The sequence below is a fragment of the Microcaecilia unicolor genome, chromosome 1 (genome assembly GCF_901765095.1).
Source record: "Microcaecilia unicolor chromosome 1, aMicUni1.1, whole genome shotgun sequence".
Classification (NCBI taxonomy): Eukaryota; Metazoa; Chordata; class Amphibia; order Gymnophiona; family Siphonopidae; genus Microcaecilia; species Microcaecilia unicolor.
In genome coordinates this window covers 36,681,419-36,696,554 of record NC_044031.1, presented here as the reverse complement: position 1 = coordinate 36,696,554, position 15,136 = coordinate 36,681,419, and the positions used below count along the sequence as shown (strand labels likewise).

The 15,136-nt window shown below is 45.4% G+C and overlaps 1 protein-coding gene across 4 annotated transcripts in view; it reads left to right on the top strand.

The window, feature by feature from the left end:
- Positions 1–15,136, top strand: part of CDK5 (cyclin dependent kinase 5) — a 33,320-nt gene that overhangs the window by 12,437 nt on the left and 5,747 nt on the right. For all 4 annotated transcript variants that reach the window (XM_030195545.1, XM_030195554.1, XM_030195561.1 and 1 more), the window contains exons 4-11: positions 165–232; positions 3,212–3,272; positions 3,685–3,741; positions 8,473–8,568; positions 8,684–8,758; positions 9,350–9,446; positions 9,672–9,741; positions 14,177–14,237. In XM_030195545.1, coding sequence (XP_030051405.1) covers positions 165–232; positions 3,212–3,272; positions 3,685–3,741; positions 8,473–8,568; positions 8,684–8,758; positions 9,350–9,446; positions 9,672–9,741; positions 14,177–14,237 — 585 coding nt within the window. The remainder of the gene's footprint in view (positions 1–164; positions 233–3,211; positions 3,273–3,684; positions 3,742–8,472; positions 8,569–8,683; positions 8,759–9,349; positions 9,447–9,671; positions 9,742–14,176; positions 14,238–15,136) is intronic.

Here is a 15,136-nt window from a genome sequence, read left to right as displayed (position 1 = left end):
ACAGATGAAACCATGTTAAGGCCAGGTACTGTCCTGTTCAGCCTGGGTGGATGTATTGACTGGATTGTACTCTCTCTCCTATCTCTCTCTTCTTTTGCTGTGTGTCCCTTCCTTCTTTTCTGTTCTTCCGTTTTCTGTTCCCCTCTGTCCGGGTTCCTGTCCAGGGGGTCCCCAGCTCAGCTTTGCGGGAGATCTGTCTGCTGAAAGAACTGAAACATAAAAACATCGTGAGGTAAGGATCTTCTGCAGCAGCCAGCTCTGGCCTGTGACATGCAGGAGAGGGCTTCTCTAGTTGTGTTGTTTTCAAGACTACTGGCAGGTAGCACAGGTGTACATCACATTATCTAGTCTGATGATAGATGTGAATATTATATCTGCCTCTGAAGAAATTGGTTAACCGTGTTGGGCTCATGGGTTCCCCAGGCATCAGTTTGTGACAGCTGAACTGTCTGATGGAACAGTCTAGATAGGTTTCACCTTTTAATAGGGCTCTTGGTCTTCTTCCATTTTGAAGCCATAGTAAGGGCTGCAAAATTGAGACCTTGCTACTGAATTGCTGAGTTCTCGTGGAATCCAGAAATAGGGATGGGCAGGTGCTTCTGTCTCTCTCCCTCTCACCTCTCCTCACCCCCTGATCTTTCATTTACCACTCCTTGACCCCCTCTCATCTTCCTCAATCTGTGCCAGACTGCTACTGCCATTCTTCTGTGCCAATCTAGGCTGTAATAGGAGGAGAAGAGTGGTGGTATACAGGTCCGCATTTTCCTATACTCCTGGAGCTTAATGCATTCTTTAAACTACGAGGTACCACAGAGTCTGAGCTCAGCAGCAGCAGAGAAGGAAGTGGCCAGATACACTGCTAAATTCTCACCCTCCTGCAGATGCAAGGTGAGGGGGGGGGGATGTGAGATGAGAAGGGATAAAGTGGAAACAGAATCGGAGAGGGGTGAACGAGGGAAAAGGGGTTGGGTAGGTCAATTGGAACATTGGCAAGCACTGCTATAAATTTTGTGGCTGTGACCCCATAATAGCGGCCAAATAAAACTGGATGAACCTCTGGAGGTGCAGAATAATGATGCACCTATGAGGAACCCACCTAAGCTTTGACCCCTGATGTAGGTTTTGTGACTCCATTTGGGAAGCTCTGACTTACAGAGGATATGAAGGGCTTTTAAGAGGATTGATGGGAAGAGAGGAGCTGGAATGGGGAGAAGAAACTAAAGGCTTGTTTCAGAGGACATTGGCTGGGGACTGAGAGGATGAAAAGGGGTATAGGATGATATGAAAGCACCTTGGTAGTCAGTATGGAGTGCAGGGAGGGATGTGTGAAAGGGGGCATATAGGATTGTTGGTGGTGGTGAGTTCCGCCTTTCTCCAGATCTCAATCTACCCCCCCCTCCCCCCATAATTGTAGATTCTTTCCCTATGTAATCCTTCTCTTGTCCTCTCTGCTCTCCACCCATAAATCCCAGACCTTCTCTCCTCCTTTCCTTACCGGCACCATTCCCAGAATGCCCATCTCTAACCCCTCCTCTCGTCCTGGTTTTTTTTTTCATCCCTGATCCCCAAGATGCCTCTTTTCCCTTTCTTGCCCTCCCCCCCAACTACTTTATTTTAGTAGAGGGGAAACTTTAAAGCATGCAACTTGTAACACTCGTGAAGAAAAGTAGCTTCCAGTTTTATAGCATTAGTTCTCCAAAGTAAAATGCACACATACTTCCCCTCTGAAAACTGGTTAGGAAAAAATATCTGCAGAAATTTGTGGGTACATATTTTCCTTAAAAGTAGTCCGGCCGATATTCAAAACAATTTAACTGGCTGGAAACGGCCGCCGACTGGTTAAATTGCTTTTTTTGCGGCTATCCTGTCTTTTTCAGTGGCATTTAACCAGTTATTTCTGCTGAAAATGACTAGTTGGCACCAAATTCAAAAATGGCTTACTCGTGGGCATTTCAGAGGTGGAATTAAGTGCCGATATTCATCTCCTCACCACTTAAAGATAGGACCGTTATTTATTCAACCTGATTTAAGTGGTTTACAGATGCGGTGAGGTGCTGAGTATTGACTTAACCGACTAAAAAAAATAATAATAATTGCCAAAGCCCAGACAGGGTCCAACATTGAATATCTGGGAATAACACCAGTGACAGGCATCCAAAAATGCTTACTGCCGCCGGCTGAATACCAGCTGGCTCATGTATAAATATAAAACTACTTGTGTTGTCACCTCTGAACACACCCACTCCTTGGCCCTACCCAGGAACATCTCCATGAAAACATGGTATAGGTATCACATTGCAGGTACATTTCAGACAGAGTGGCCAGTTTTCAAATACCCCCTTTTCCCCAGTAATAGTTATTAACTTGGTTAATGGCTTTTGCAAATTGCCCTTCTATTGTACGGGTACAGTGTATTTTATAAGTTTTGCAAATGTGTCCCATAATTACCACATAATCTACCCCTGATGTACCATGGGATTTTAAACTAAAATTAGTGATGGCCTGTTTCAACCCCCCCCCCCCCCCCCTTCCATTTTCCAATGTCCTGGGCAGACCATTGCAGAATATTTGAAAATCAGCCTAAAATCTAAGCCCATCCACCAGGTCTGCTTTCTTCAGGTGTGAAGACCACACTTTTGCCTTCCTTCCGCTCTGCCAGTTTTTTTCGTCTGTTCATCTCATCGCTGGTTTTCATGCTACTTCTGTACTGTGGTATATCTCACGTCATGCACTGTTTGGTGTTGTGGGTGGCTTAACGTTTTATAAGAGCCATTATTGATACAGTAGACACTACAGATTATATGTGTACCAGTGTGGGGAGATGGGTTCTGCTGAGGTGACATTTTGATGCTTCATTACATAAGTGTTTTTATTCCCTTTATTCTTGCTGTAAATTATTCTTCTTTGAGTGCCTCCTTAGCTTTGGAGGTGGAAACTCCCATCTGTTTCAAGGGCTGGTGACCCACTAAGAGGGAGGGACTAAGCTTTGTTTGTTTTGTTTTTTTTTAAAGGTACTGAGAAGTACTGCATTTTTCTCAATGTCTGTCAAGGTCAATAGCATACTGAGTTTGTCAGTGCTAGGAGGAGACAGGGCCAGATCTTCTCATGGCCTTTGGGTAGAACTTCCTTCTGGATAAAATGTTTGCTTCCTTTGCAGTGCCAGCACAGATACCCTGCACATTAATGCCTACTGCCTCTCTCCTTCTCGCAGGTTACATGATGTCTTGCACAGTGACAAGAAGCTCACCCTTGTGTTTGAGTACTGTGATCAGGTAAGACACAGGGATATGGAAACATTTTCTGAGACACAGGTTCAGGGACTCAAAGCTGCTCATCTCCTAGGGCTGCAGGGCTCTGAACACGGAGCCTCTCACCTCCTAGGGCCGCAGGGCTCAGGAGACAGGCTCAGGGACACACGAGTCTCTCCTCCTAGGGCTGCAGGGCTCAGGAGATGGGTGCAAGGATGCAGAGCCTCTCGCCTCCTAGGACTGTAGGGCTCTGGAGACGGGCGCAGGGATGCAGAGCCTCTCATTTCTGATAATCCAATTCATACTAAATAGTTTTAGTTAGCATTATCTACATTATGGCTTGGAAGCTTATCTTTTCTGAGCAGTAAGTCACGTGTGGTGAGTTATGTTATGCTCTTGATCCGTTTCCTATGTGACCACTTGCCTCTTCTCTCAGGATCTGAAGAAGTATTTTGACAGCTGTAATGGGGACCTGGATCCTGAGATTGTGAAGGTGAGTTGCAAGGGTGCAGCCCTTGTTCTGGGGCCATTGATAGCATGGAAGGGCTCCTGAGAGACCTCAGGTCATCCATCTTTCCCCTGCTAGGATCTCACACCACTTATAGGGAGTTTCTTCCCAGGGGTGGTCTGGATGAAGAAACCTTCTGTTCTGGTGTATGTGACAGCGAGGATGCGGCATTAGCTCTGGTGAGCAGGGTTTCAACTGCAGCTCAAAACTGTACTAAGGTTATTGTAATTCTTGTATAACTTTGTCTTCACATGAAAGAGACATAAAGCAAAATTATTGTTCAGCTTAACTTGGTCCTTTGGGATCCTGCCAGGTACTAGTGACCTGGATTGGCCACTTTTGGAAACGAGATACTCAGCTTGAGGGACCTTTGGTCTGACTCACAAATCTCATCTTCTTGTTATGATTTGTTTACTATGAGTGGGAAGAGCTGTGTCAGGGCCATGATTTGGATAGCAGAACGGATTCTGCTCTACAACCATAGCTTTCTGTTTTATAGAAAATGAGGGCATCCTTTTAGAGGCTACTACTTTCAGTGCTGGTGATGTGCATCATCCCAGCTTCACCTGTATTTTGAGGTTAATATTCCCTTATGCCTATGATGTTTGCTTTCTGAAGTTACTGTTTCCTGTGCTAGCGGCTTATGTTGTCCCAGCACTGGGAAAATGAAACCCCTGCTTCTAGGCGCTGCTCCTTTTAAGCTTAGCGGAAATCCTCCACCTACAGTCCTGCCAGTGGGAAGTGCTGTTTCCAGGGAACCTGCCTATCCCTATCGCTTGATAACCAGTGCTTTTTTTGTAAGAAATAAAGGTACCGATACTCGTGGGCGGGGTCACCATCTATGGCTCCCCCCCCATGGTAGCCACACCCCTTATACCAGTCATGGCGCATATAAAATACTATACCAGTATAGGAGAAAATAATAACTTGTGATTTTTTTTTTTCAGTATAAATAATTTCTGTAAGCTGTTACAACTCCAGTATACCCAGTGCAAAATAAAACAGCAGATATAAATTCTCAAATTGGACATCTTCCAAATACTATAAAATGAAAATAAAATGATTTTTTTTCTACCTTTCTGGTGACTTTGTTTTTCTGATCATGTTGGTCCCAGTCTCTGATTCTGCTGCTCTCTATCTATTCCCTTAACTCCTTTTCTATTGCTTCCTTTCCATTTATTTCTTTACTTTCCTCTTTTCTTCTTCATTTCTTGCCCTACATCCATAGGTAAAAGCTGGGTCCTCCATGGACTTGACTGGAGGAGGTATAGAGTGGATCCAGCTTTTGCCTATTTTATCCATCCATGTGCAGTTTTTCTCTTTTCCCTTTCTCTCATCTCGTCAGTATGCATCTCCTTCCCTTTTCCATCCATGTCCAGCATTTCTCCTCTTTCCTCCCCTCCATCCATGTCCAGCATTTCTCCTCTCTCCTCCCCTCCATCCATGTTCATCTCACTTCCTCTCTTCCCTCCTCTCCATCCATGTCCAGCATGTCAACTCTCTCCCCTCCTCTCCATCCATGTCCAGAATTTTTCCGCTCCCCTAAATCCATGTGCATCTACTCCTCTGTCTTCTCTCCTCTCCATCCATGTTCAGCATTTCTCCTCTCCACTCCATCCATGTGCATCTACTTCCTCTTTCTTCCTTCCCCTCCATCCATGTCCAGTATTTCTCCTCTCTCCCTTCCCCTCCAACCGTGTGCATCTCCTTCCTCAGTCTTTCCTTCCCTCCAACACTTCTCCTTTCTTCCCTGCCCACCACTCCATCCATGTCCGGCATTTCTCCTCTCTCCCCTCCATCTATGTGCATCTCCTTCCTGTCTTCCCTCTCCTCTATCCATGTCCAGCATTTCTCTTGCCCTTCCCTCCATCCATGTCCAGCAACTCTGCTCTCTCCCCTGCCCTCCTTTCCTATCCATGTCCAGCAGTTCTCCTCTGCCCTCCCCTCCCATCTGTGTCCAGCAATTCTCCTCTGCCCTCCCCTCCATGTCCAGCGAGTCGCCTCAGCCTCCAACTGCCCCCCTTTTCAGCCCACGTCGAGTTTCCAGTACCAACCCCAGCCCCATCTTCCCGCCCTTAGCTCCCAGACAGCCCTGCTTTCTCTTCCTCGACGCATTTAAGTCTTTTTTTTTTTTTTTTTACCTGAAGTCGCAGCACCAACAACGGCATTAGTGAAAACAGCACCAGGCTCGTGTCCTCCAGCCTTCCCTTCCCTCTGCCCTGCCGCGCCTTCCTCTGACGTTTCCTGTTTCTGCGAGAGCAGGACACTGAGAGGGAAGGGAAGGCTGGAGGAGACAAGCCGGTTGTTTTCACTAATGCTGGCGCTGCGACTTCAGGCAAAAAAAAATAAAAGATTTAAATGTGTCATGGCAGGAACAGAAAAGCAGGGCAGGAACAGAAAAGCAGGGCTGCCGAGGATCTAAGGGCGGGTAGGTGAGCTGGCCCTGGGAAAAAAAGGTGCCAGTACGCTGTACTACTACTACTATTAAACATTTCTATAGCGCTACTGGACTTACGCAGAGCTGTACAAATTAACATGAAAAGACAGTCCCTGCTCAACAGAGCTTACAATCTAAATTGGACAGACGAACAGACAGCTAGGGGTGGGGAAATTGCAGTGGTAGGGGTGATAAGTGAGGGTGTTGAGTAAGAGAGTCATGGTTAGGAGTCGAAAGCAGTAGCAAAGAGGTAGGCTTTAAGCCTAGACTTGAAGACAGCCAGAGACTGAACCTGACGTACTGGCTCAGGGAGTCTCTTCCAGGCATAGGGAGCAGCGAGCTAGAAGGAACGGAGCCGGGAGTTAGCAGTGGGGGAGAAGGGGGACGACAGGAGACATTTACCCAGCGAACGGAGTTCACGGGGAGGAGTGTAGGGAGAGATGAGAGCGGAAAGGTACTGAGGAGCTGCGGAGTGGATGCACTTGTAGGTCAAAAGGAGAAGTTTGAACCGTATGCGGAAGCGGATAAGGAGCCAGTGAAGTGACTTGAGGAGAGGGCTAACGTGAGTATAGCGACTCTGGCGGAATATAAGACGCGCAGCAGAGTTTTGGACAGATTGAAGAGGAGATAGATAGCTGAGCGGGAGACCAGCGAGAAACAAATTGCAGTAGTCTAGGCAAGAGGTGATAAGGGTGTGGGTAAGGGTTTTGGTAGCGTCCTCGAAGAGGAAAAGGCAAATTTGTTAATATTATAGAGAAAGAAACACGGGAGGCGCAAGGGTGTTCAGAGCAGAAGAGCGAATAGCATTGTAGGAAGAGACGGCCTCATTGACAGACTGAGATGACATAGCGTCAGAAAAGAGATTTGAGACATTGGAGGACAGAGTAGAAGGGTTAACAGCTTGCAAATTTCTAAATGTATTGGTCAGAATCGGACGAGACTGGGGAGGAGGGTGTTTAAGAGTGAAAGTTATAAGATGGTGATCAGAGAGGGGAAGAGGTGAGGCACAGAAACTAGAGGGCGAGCAGTTGGATGAGAGGACAAGGTCAAGACAGTGGCCATTCTGGTGAGTGGAGGTAGTGGAGCACAGTTGAAGATTGTAGGATGATATTAAAGCGAGAAATTGAGAGGCATAAGAGTCAGAGGGGTCATCGACATGAATGTTGAAGTCACCAAGAATGAGGGAGGGAGATGAAGGCTCATGGAAGAATGAAAGCCAGGCATCAAAATCAGTGAGAAAGGAGGAAAGAGACTTATCAGGGGGTCGATAGATGACAGCTACTCGGTGAGGCAGAGGAGCGAGTAGGCGGATGGAGTGGACTTCAAAGGAGGAAAAACAGTGAGATTGAGGCAGGAGAAGAGGTTGAAACAGGAGGAGAGTGGCTCTATCTCCAAGAGTCTGGATTCTCACTGATTTATTTGCTCTAAGGGTGTCTGTTTATCTCCAGCAGAGCTAGCTGCCACACCCACAAAGTTTAAACACAGAGTGGGGGGAAGGGAGAAACAGCAGTTGTTAGCAGGTGGTGAGAGAGCACTCCAGTGCCAGAGATATGCCACTTAAATCTGAGAGCAAAAGAGAATCAGCTCTAAACTCAAACAGGAGGAGAGTGGATCTATCTCCAAGAGTCTGGATTCTCACTGATTAATTTACTGGCACAAAAAAGCACTGTTGATAACACAATATTGGCAGCAGTGCAGTTGGAGGATTCCTGCTTAGCTTAGAGGGAACGGTGCTCCCATGTATTCCTGTCAGACTAATATCAAACTATGAGAGACCTCTTTCTACTGACAGGACAAATGTGGGGTACAAATGTAACAAATAAATATGTCCATAGCTGACAAGCTAATACAGAGTGCAGAAAATAGGTTAGGCAAAGCATAAAATGTACAAGAAGAGAATAGAGCTTTCCACACCAACAAGGTCTTTAAAAATAAATGTATTGGAGCTAAAAACCCAGTGTGGCCACATTTTGCCCTCAAACTGCATCAGGGGAACACCATCACATACTAAACTATGTTTGTAAAAAAAGGAAACAAATATTCGATGGTTAAACACATTAATAAACATAAAATAAAATGATAAACTAATACTCTGACCTGAACTGTCGTGGTGCTGGTTGAGTCTGAGAGGTCATAACTAAGTGCAGATAACTACCAGCCTAATTGTTTCAAAAGAATTATTCAAGTTCTAAGAGGACCTCCGATAACTCCAGTGTGTTAGGATCCTAGTCTTGAAAGGCCGTTTACTATCTTAGCTCTGAATTTATTTCTTTTTGCAGTCTTTCATGTACCAATTGCTGAAAGGCTTGGCCTTCTGTCACAGCCGCAACGTGCTTCACCGAGACCTCAAGCCTCAGAACCTTCTCATTAACCGGGTAAGTGACCCACATGCGGAGAGGGAGTGGGGAAGGAGATGGGATTGATTGTGAAAACCCTGATGTTGGAGAAGGCAGGTGACGCTGACGCTCTTTCACCTGTCATGTTCCACAGAATGGAGAGTTGAAGTTGGCGGATTTTGGTCTGGCTCGAGCGTTTGGGATTCCAGTGCGCTGTTACTCTGCAGAGGTGGGCTCTGGTTCATTTGCATTTCATTGTGGGTGATGATGCTGGGTTTCCTGTGTAACCAAGGCACTTGCTGTGTTTGTTCATGAATAGTGGGATGATATGAAAATACTTTGGGAATTGGTTATATCCCAGTTTGTATTTTTTCAAGGCCTTGTACGTAACCCACTCTGATGCACAAAACATTTGTTATGGTGCCGCCATCTTCAGGAGGCAACGGGGGAGGACGATGCTCACTCCGCCTGTCCCCCCATAGTCACCCTGAGCATTATTTTTCTAATTTAATTAAACTTTTGAATGGGGGGGAGGCAACCCCCTTGGACAGGTCTGATTGAAGTTCTTGTGGTATGTATGATCTTGTCCTAATGAATATGTATTAAAATCCAGAAGAGTTGCTTCAGCCAGTTATACACTTCTGACTGTACTGCGTAAAGCTGTAGGCCACACGCCATGAATCTAAAAAGGAAACCTCAGAGACGTATGGTGGGAGGGAGTGACGGCATTTCCTCTCCAGTATACTGCTTTAAGTTTAACAGAAAAATATGAATGTATATGGACATGTGAGAGTCTGCTGTCTGTCTGCCTCCCCCTCAGGTTGTGACTCTCTGGTATCGCCCCCCTGACGTACTCTTTGGTGCCAAGTTGTATTCCACCTCCATAGACATGTGGTCGGCTGGCTGTATCTTTGCAGGTATGTGGCTCACAGTTGGCATCCAGGATGTGGGTAGTGTGTGACCTGCACACCCAGTGTTCGTGGTTTTACACTACTGCATTAGAGCTTTCTGGAGAAACATGACTGCTGTAAATATTTAATAAATGGAGGCTCCACCCTCCATCCTCTTGCTTCTTAGGGGTGCCACAGATGGAGGTGCTGGTAGAGAGCTTCACCTATCTTGCTTCTCTTCTGTTCATGTAGAGTTGGCTAATGCAGGACGACCTCTGTTTCCCGGGAACGATGTGGATGACCAGCTGAAGAGAATCTTCCGATATCCTTTCGTGTCCCGGTGTTCTGGGTGACTCGCTTCTGAGGAGAGGGGGAAGGGGATGGGATACGGCCCAATCACTGGTTATGAAAGCGTTTGCTGTTCAGTGCTGAGGTTCTTGGAGGGGGAGGGGCATGTGATGAGACAGTGCCTTATAAGTTTTTATACCCTTGTACGTTTTTTTCACATTCTTGCTTTCTAAAAAAAAAAAATACAATTCAGAATGCATTGAAGTAGGAGTTCCATTGATCTACCCAACATACTCTACATTTTCAGTGCAAAGTAACAACAGAAATGTTCAAAAACTAATTAAGAATAAGGAACTAAAAAGTCTTGAGGTGGAGGAATGACCTAATGGCTAGAGCAGTGGACAGAGAACCAAGGAAGCCAGGTTTGCATTCCATTCCCACTTCTTGTGATCTTGGACAAGTCATTTAAACCTCCAAGGCCTCAGATTCAAACTTAGAAGTTGATATTCAGTGGCACTTCAGGCTTATGTAGGTAGTACTCTGGCAGTCCTGGGACAGATTTGGGAGTTACCCAGGCAATGTCAGTATTCAGTGGTGGTTAATTCGGGACAGCAAAAAGACTGTCCTAAGTTAACCAGGTAGCTATCCGGTACTGTCACTGAATACTGAATGTCAGTGATATCCGAGTAACTCTCGGAGGCCATCTTGTGCTTAGTCAGGGCTGGCATCTGGATAGGGACCAACCCTGAATATCCAGGTTTAATTCGACCACTGGCGACCAGAATTTAAAGAAACACTGACCACCGCCAGCTGAGAATTGATTGATCAGTTAGATTATAAGCCCTCTGGGAACAGGAAAATGCCTGTATCTTGTCTACTGAGAAATGTGTGAGCTAAATCCAGATCTTGATTGCATAAGTCTCCACACTTTTTATCATAGCAAACTCAAATTAGTTCAGTTGTCAAAAATGTGTTTTAGCAAAGCCCATAAGAGGGTCTACCTGTGTCCACACAGAAGACTTGAAAACTGGATTTAGAATCAAGCAGGTTGTGTTATATGAAGCAAATTTGAAGCAAAGGTCTAAACACATTGAATATGGAGCACCAGGATAATCAAAGATGTACTGAACCAAACTGACAAGCTAGAGTGATAAATCAACAGGACTGGATGAAATACACCCCAGGATACTGAAGGAACTGAAACATAAAATTGCTGATATGTTAGTGATCTGTAACCTGTTAAGATCATCCATAGTACCTGAAGATTGGAGGGTGGCTAATAATAATGTAAATTTTTAAAAAGGGTTCCAGGGGTGATCCAGGAAATTACAGATGGGCAAACCTGACTTCAGTGCCGGGGAAAATAGTGGAAGCTATTATAAAGAATAAAATTATGGAACACAGACAAGCATGGTTTAATGGGACAGAGTCAACATGGGTTCAGCCTAGGGAAGATTTGCCTCACCAAGTTGCTTCTTTTCTTTGAAGGTGTAAATAAACATGTGGATAAAGGTGAGCCAGTTGATCTCAATGTAGTCTATCTGAATTTTCAGAAAGCTTTTGACAAAGTTCCTTATGAAAGACTCCTGAGAAAATTAAAAAGTTATGGGAAGGGAGACAGGCAGTGTCCTTCTGTGGATTAGGAATTGTTTATTGGACAGAAAACAGAGGGTAAGGTTAAATGACTATTTTTCTGTATGGAGGAGGGTGAATAGTTGAGTGCTGCATGGATCTGTATTGGGACCAGTGCTATTTAACATATTTCTAAATGATCTGGAAAATGGAACGATGAGTAAGGTGGTTAAATTTGCAGATGACACAAAGCAATTCAAAACTGTCAAAACACATGCGGAGTGTGAAAAATTGCAGGAAGAGCTTAGGAAACTGGAAGACTAGGCACACAAATGGCACATGAAATTTAATGTGGACAAATGCAAAGTGATGCACATTGGGAAGAATAATCCAAATCATAGTTTCCTGATGCTAGGATCCGCCTTAGGAGTCAGCACTCAAGAAAAAGATCTAGGTGTCGTGGACAATATGCTGAAGTCTTCTGCCCAGTGTGTGGCAGTGGCCAAAAAAGCAAACAGGATGCTAGGAATTATTAGGAAAAGGATGCAAAATAAGACCAAGAATATTATAGTGGCTCTGTATTGCTCCATGATGTGACCTCACCTTGAATATTGCATTCAGTTCTGGTCACCGTATCTCAAAATGTGTGGGGGGGAGGGGGGCATGGGATTTGATATACCATTTTTCTGTGGTTACAGTCCAAGCGGTTTACATATTATCTGCAGGTACTTATTGTGTACCTGGGGCGATGGAGGGTTAAGTGGCTTGCTCATAATCACAAGGAGCTGCATATAGTGAAATTAAAAAAGGTTCAAAGAAGAGCGACCAAAATGATAAAGGGGATGGAATGCCTCCCATACGAGGAAAGGCTAGGGTAGGGCTCTTCAGCTTGGAAAAGAGACTGCTGAGGGGGATATGATTGAGGTCTATAAAATCCTGTGTGGTGTAGAACAGGTAGAAGTGAATCAATTTCTTCACTCTCAAAAAGTACAAAGACCAGGGAGCACTCAATGAAAGTACTTGGAAATACTTTTAAAACAAATAGGAGGAATTATCTTTTTCACTCAAAGAATAGTTAAGCTCAGGAACTCGTTGCCTGAGGATGTGGTAATGGTGGTCAGTGTATCTGGGTTTAAAAAAGGTTTGTACAAGACCTTGGAGGAAAAATCCATAGTCTTGTTATTGAGATGGACATAGGGGAAGCCACTGCTTGCCCCAGGATTAGTAGCATTTTGTAAACATTACACAGCAACTATGCCATATACAAAACTTTATTATTGAATCTTACAAGAGACAGACTGGAGGAAAACAGAAAATTTCAGTCATCTTTTAGTATCCCTTGGGGAATTGTCAGGTCCATCATTGTAAAGTGGAAACAGTTGAGCAGTACCAAGACAGTACTTTGATCAGGCAGTCAGTAGCCATTTCTTAAGGAAGCTGCTGAAGAAGGTCAGTATGAGGCATAAGATTATTTTGGAAGAGCTGTAGAGGTCGCTGGCTGAGTTTGATAAAAACACATTACTACTGAACAATTTCAAGGTCCCCCCCCCCCCCCCTCCTCAATATAACCTGCAAGAAGGAAACCACAGATGAAAAAAAGCCATTTAATGTGCTGCATAGTGTTTGCAGAGAAACATGGGGGACACTGCTTGCAGATAGGAAAATGTTTTGTTGTTGGCTGAGACCAAAGTGGAACTTTTTGGTCTTCATGCTAAACAATACTTGTAGGGTAAAACTAACCCAGCATCTCAGCCTTCTAACCCCATCTGTACAGTAAAGGAGGTGGTGGCAGCATTACAGTCTGTTGTAGGAATACAGCGGGGGTGGGGGTTGTGAAGGCTGAGGGAAAGACGGATGGTGGAACGTACAGGCAGATCCTGGAGGAAATCCCATTCTAGATCTGAGTCTGGGGAGAACTCACCTTTCAGTAGGACAGTGCTCCTAAATACAAAGTAAAAGTAACAATGCGGTGACTCAGTAAGAAGAAGGTGAATGTCTTGTGGCCCTTACCTGAGTCCAGTGGAAAATCTGTAGCCTGACTAGATAGGGCTCAGCTGCTGGTACTTATGTGGGTCAGACATTTATGTAGGTATCGGCTGAATATTGACCAGAGCTCACATAAAGGTATCTATTCGGGTCCCCTACCTCCCTTTCCCCAACAGCATTGCCCCCTGTCCTTGCCCCCTCAGTCTGATGCCCCCTGCCTGAGAGCATTGATTTTCCCCAACAGGAACCCCCTCAACCTGTAAGCCCCCCCCCCCCCCTAGACCTATCTTTACAGTTCCTGGTAGATAGGGTTACAAAGGGCTCATCGCAACTCCAGCCTCAAAATGATGGTAGTACCGGTACAGATTGCAGGGGAGGTGTACAGGAAGGGATTGTGGGGTAGTGCTCTTTGGAGAGGAGGACAGGACCACTGCCTTTTGGGGGATCAGGAGGGGGGGAGGGCAAAGTAGGACGACTGCTTTTTATGTGATCCTGTCCCTGTCCGCTTAGTTAGCTATCCAGGCATTGGCACTGAATATCTCTGGTGCCCGGATAAGTGCCTGCTCTGCCCAGAACTCCCCCCCCCCCCCAACTGACTCAGTACTACCTGAATAGTGCGGGGGGCAGTCAGTGCTGATATTCAGCAGCACTACCCGGTTAAGTACTGCCTAATATCAACGGATAGCTAGGTTCAGCTGACTTAACCAAGCCAGAGCCTCTCCTGCCTTGTTAAATTGCTGTGAATATTGACCTCAGAGTGTTTACAGTGCTACACTAAGCCTCTGCTGCTTGGCCAGCAGGAAGAAAGCTCCTGGGTGACTGGTGCCTTGAAAACAAACTGGCCATGCCTCTAGTTCTGGTCACCTTCATCACAGGGCTTCCTGCAAAATATTTTCCTTTAACCTCCTCACGTTGCTCGGGACTCCAACAGAAGAACAGTGGCCAGCGATGACCAAGCTTCCAGATTATAAGGTAAGAAAACACTTCTGGCTACTGTATCTAAACCCTGAGCTACAGTGGTTTAGCTAGACACTGTGAAGGGCTCTGGGATCTACAGTGGAGGGTGCAAGTTACTGGTTCTTGGTCTCCGTGGTCAGGACTTGAAAATACCGTTTGTCAATGGTAAGTGAGCCGAGTGCGAACTGCCTCTCGTCCTGAACCATGAGTGTATGCAAACCTTTGTCAGTGTGTGCATATTTCGCTGCCACTGGGGATGTATTGTTTCCCCTCCCCTTGGCTTCCTTCTTCTGTTCCTCCATCTTCTTTGTTCCTCCCTTAACCTCACTCCTTTCATTTTCCCTGCAATTACTTACTACCTTTCCACCATCTTCATTCCACAAGCTCCCCGTGACCTCTCGCCCTTTCCTCCACCTCTCATCATAGCCACTCATGCCATCTTCCCCATAATATTCTAGCAACCCTTCTCTATCGCTCTGGACACCTCTGGTTCAGCTGCTTTTTGAAGTTTCAGCATCTCCCATTGAACCAACTGTGGGTGGGGAAAGGTAGAGGCAGGTGCTGGAAAGCTTCAGAGAAAATCTGATGAGTGGGTCCCCCCTCTCCTGCCACATGGTAAGGCCTACGACAGGGATGCAGGAGTTCAGGCCTCGGGTGTCCACAGACAGGTCAAGTTTTCATGAAATTTAATGAGCGAGATCTGCATGGATACTACCTTCATTGTATGAAAATCTATCTCATGCATATTCATTAAAATCTAGTTTTTCAAAGTAACTAACTACAGTATAGAATATTCTTCTGTATTGGTATAAAAAAAAAATTTTAAACCATTAATTTTTAAAACTTTTTCACAATAATGCTACAATGCATTTTACCCGGTTTTCCTGTGCCATTGCTCCAGACACCTGTAGGAG